The sequence below is a fragment of the Phalaenopsis equestris genome, unplaced genomic scaffold (assembly GCF_001263595.1).
Source record: "Phalaenopsis equestris unplaced genomic scaffold, ASM126359v1 Scaffold000287, whole genome shotgun sequence".
NCBI classification, from domain to species: domain Eukaryota; kingdom Viridiplantae; phylum Streptophyta; class Magnoliopsida; order Asparagales; family Orchidaceae; genus Phalaenopsis; species Phalaenopsis equestris.
The window spans coordinates 1262671-1266444 of NW_018164729.1; the positions used below are offsets into that span (position 1 = coordinate 1262671).

The 3774-nt window shown below is 34.3% G+C and overlaps 1 protein-coding gene across 1 annotated transcript; it reads right to left on the reverse strand.

Annotated features, from left to right (window-relative positions):
• Positions 1-374: 374 nt before the first annotated feature.
• LOC110025002 (transcription factor MYB39-like) lies at positions 375-2870 on the reverse strand. The gene is made up of 3 exons (XM_020725232.1): positions 2691-2870; positions 2460-2589; positions 375-1198 (listed from the first exon to the last, which is right to left on the reverse strand). Exons 1-3 carry the CDS (start codon positions 2821-2823, stop codon positions 592-594), a joined length of 870 nt encoding a protein of 289 aa, XP_020580891.1. The 5' UTR covers positions 2824-2870; the 3' UTR covers positions 375-591.
• Positions 2871-3774: the final 904 nt, after the last annotated feature.

Genomic DNA, 3774 nt, shown 5'->3' on the forward strand with positions numbered 1-3774 from the left:
TTATAAGTAATGTTCATGTCTTATAAATGTAAATAAAAAACTAAAATTTAGATGTTAGACATGTAAAGCATAAGAATTTGGTGGTATGTATGTAAATGAGCCTACTACTATTACTAATGATAATAAGAATAATAATGACATGCAAATCAGAGTCAAGTGAAGAGCAATGGAAAAGTTTTAGCCTTTAAGGTGATTATATGTTGTTCAAGATGAATTTTACAAATATTAGATTTCCCACTAGATAAATAAGTATAATACAGTCTCTTATATTATATATATCTCAAAATAAATTCAATAATCAAACAATCTATATTAATTTATATCAATCTTCAAACAAGATCAAACCAATGCAAAACATTGCAACTCCACGTGTGTCTATATTTGTATATATTGATATATTAACAACCGTATTTATATCACACTGAAGAGAAAATATTACGTCCGTTGTCTACATCATGTTATACAATGATGTGATCGAATCCAATATTTGGACATAATATTTTCTCCACACTAAGATTGATAATTCACAGTTTCTCAGACCACTTAAGAGAAACTTTTTAAACTAAAAGAACAAAATATACAGAGAAAACATCAAGCCAATTCATTCATGAATGAATCATCAAGCAAGAACTCCGGCCAGAAGGACGTGGCGGCCGAGGTGCTGCAATTCCCTCTGGCCTCACAACTTGAGGTGCTACATGGATGCTCCGTGTTCGATATATCAATCAGCGCCGGTAGAGTTGATACAAAAGACTCCATTAATGGAAGCTTGGTTTCCTCATAAATTAGGGTTTCATTACTCATCTGACAGTCAAAGCTCATTGGCTGTTCTAGTGGATGTGGTAGGTTCATTATGTTTTGTTCGATGGGATAAGAGGAGAGGGGTTGAGGATTTAGTAAGCTGTCCATGGATTCGAATCCTGTGGTGGCCGCCGGAGCGGATTGGAGGAAGTAGTGAAGTAAATGGAGGCGGGCGGCGGCGTCGGTTTTGAGGCCGTCGAGCCAGGTAGGGGGGCGGTGATCAACGAGGTTAGCGAGGGCGAGGAGGTGGGGGAGGGCGGCGGAGAAGTCGGTTCGCGGCTGGTGGGTCATTGGGTCGAATCCCATCTGTATGAGCTTCTTCTTCAAATGGGTGTTCCAGTAGTTCTTTATCTCGTTGTCTGTTCTGCCAGGAAGATGAGTTGCTATAGCTGACCACCTGGGAAGGAAGGAGGTGAAGGTTGTTTTTAATGGAAGATTTACATGCATACATACCACTCAATTCTCATGTATTTGCATGTCTAACACCTAAAAGTTCAATTTTTACGCACACACAGATAGATAGATACATATATAGACATATAAATACGAACAGTTTTAACTATGCATGAAAAGTAGTACTTGATATTTTAAAAATTAATGATATTTTTGGTGTGATATAAAATGTTTGGGCTATAGAAATGTAATTAGGTATTGAATACTTAAGGAAATAAGAGTTTGGTGGTATTTACTTAAATGCCCCTTTTTTAATTCAATAATAACTTTCTGGTATGTAACTATATTGTTAACATTGGGATGGGCCCATTTGGTTCTGGAAGTTATAAATCATTAACTTTCTTATCAACTTTATTCCAATCATTTAGGTTTGATTTTATGAGTTGTTAGTTTTCATTCGTTTACACTGAGGTCCATCTTATATGCTAAATTTATGATTATAGACTTTTTAAATAATTCTTTTATTTATTTATTTATGATTTTGCAATTTTTATTTTCTGAACATTTGACACTAATTTTGTATGCGCATGCTTAAACATCAAAAATTATTTCCAATCACCTAAATCTTTAATAAAAGTAATCTCAATCATCCCTTAACTTATCCTTCTTAATTTTCAGATGTCTACATTATAATACTTTCATTTCAATGAGAAATTGTTATATGTAGATTGTTGCATGTCTGCACGTACATACTGAAAACCACTCATGTATGAACATGTTAACATGTATGTGAAATTGCCATGATGTGTTCTTGCTGATTCCACACGTAATAATTTCTTCATTTCTACGTGCTCCACTTAGATATCAATGATTATTTAACTGCCCAACTTTCAAATAAATCCACTATAATAGCTCAGATTATCATTTTCTAAAATTTATCAACTAGGCCTCGATAACAATTTCTAGGAGCATTTGCATAATTGTATTTACATTTCAAGCCTCTAAATTTCATACTTACACATATAAGACTATTACCACTTCTTAAAAATGAAACACACCTTCCAAAGTCCTATGTATGCAAATATGAAAGTTAATTTAGTTAAGAGATATGTAAATACATAAAAATTGTGTCCTACATATGCAAATCTCACAATTTTTAATTTAGTGTAAGAAATAGTTGAAAATGAAATCTATCTTTTTCAAATTATGTTCACTAACTCTTCAAAAAACTAACTGAAGGCACAGCGTGAAAAAAGAGAAGTTACTTGTTGCCAAGAATCGAGTGGAGGTTGAGGATCGTCTGCTCTTCTTCAGCCGAAAACTTTCCCCTCTTTATATCCGGCCTCAAGTAATTAGTCCATCTTAACCTGCAACTCTTCCCACATCTATTCAACCCTGCAAGCCAAAAAAAAAGGAAAAAAAAAGCCATTTTTTTACATTAAAACAAGCTGAAGTATACTGTAAACAGAACGGAGAACAGAGGAAGAAGACGATACCAGCAAGCTTAGGAAGAGCTCTCCAGCTCCCATGGCCGTGCGTCTGGATGTAATGAACCAACTTCTGGTCTTCTTCTGGAGTCCAAGGCCCCTTCTTGAGGCCATTCTCGTCACAACAAGGAGATCTTCCCATGAGAAGAGAGAGAGAGAGAGAGAGAGTAATGGTGTTGGAGATGGTAATATGGCTAGTTGGCCATATCCCTTGATTTAGCTGCACTAATTTATACACACCTAAAGGCTATGCATGTCATGATATTTTGCAAAGGGGAATTAATTAAGGCTAGAACTTAATTAATGCTGGTTAAAATGTCTAAAATGCCCCCAGATATTGTGATAAGAGTAGTTAATCAAGCTGAAAAGGATCGAGAAGGATGGAGCATTTTTTTTAGGCATAATTAATATATTGATAAATCATCATGTGAGAATAGAATAATGGATTTAATGGATAGCCTGATTGGAAACTGTAAATTCAGTTGCAACTGCACAAAGCAAGCTTATAGGTGAAGATTTTCTTTGTTTCCAAATACACGCTATTATGAGATTGATGGTATATAGTATTAAATTGGTAAGTACTTAGGAGTGCATGCAATATAATACTTGTATTAAGATAATCACTGAATTTGATACTCATCATCTTTCTAGAAAAGAAATATTGAACTATTAATTGGTGAAAACATGTATGTGATAGACATGTTTGGAGTCCTATTAAAATATTGTTATGGGCATCATTGAAAGACTCATGTGGTTCTGTGAAAATAATGATAGACCTTTAAGGAAAAATGAGAACAATCTCTCAGAGATTGCCCTGGTATGGCATAAGATGTCAGAGCAAGCGAAGAGAATATAGGGTATTAATTTATGAAGGATTAAATTTCGGATAGTTCATCATATCCTTATTAAGATACCAAAGAATGCTCTTGATTAAAAACTTTCATTTGTCTTTCTGGTTCAATATGATGGACATTTAGGCAACAATACTAATCAATTGAGATTGACTGAATTAGTAGTCCAACATAAAGAGATTGCATCAGAACAAGATAACAATGTAAGAGTGGCAGTTAGATAATATTAGAATAGTGACTTG

What these genes read in the sequence shown, in the direction of transcription:
- LOC110025002 (XM_020725232.1), bottom strand. Translation starts at nt 2,823, where the DNA reads ATGGGAAGATCTCCTTGTTGTGACGAGAATGGCCTCAAGAAGGGGCCT. An exon ending in AGCTCTTCCTAAGCTTGCTG is followed by an intron (nt 2,590 to 2,690) that starts GTATCGTCTTCT and finishes TTTGGCTTGCAG; the next exon opens with GGTTGAATAGATGTGGGAAG. An exon ending in CACTCGATTCTTGGCAACAA is followed by an intron (nt 1,199 to 2,459) that starts GTAACTTCTCTT and finishes CTTCCTTCCCAG; the next exon opens with GTGGTCAGCTATAGCAACTC.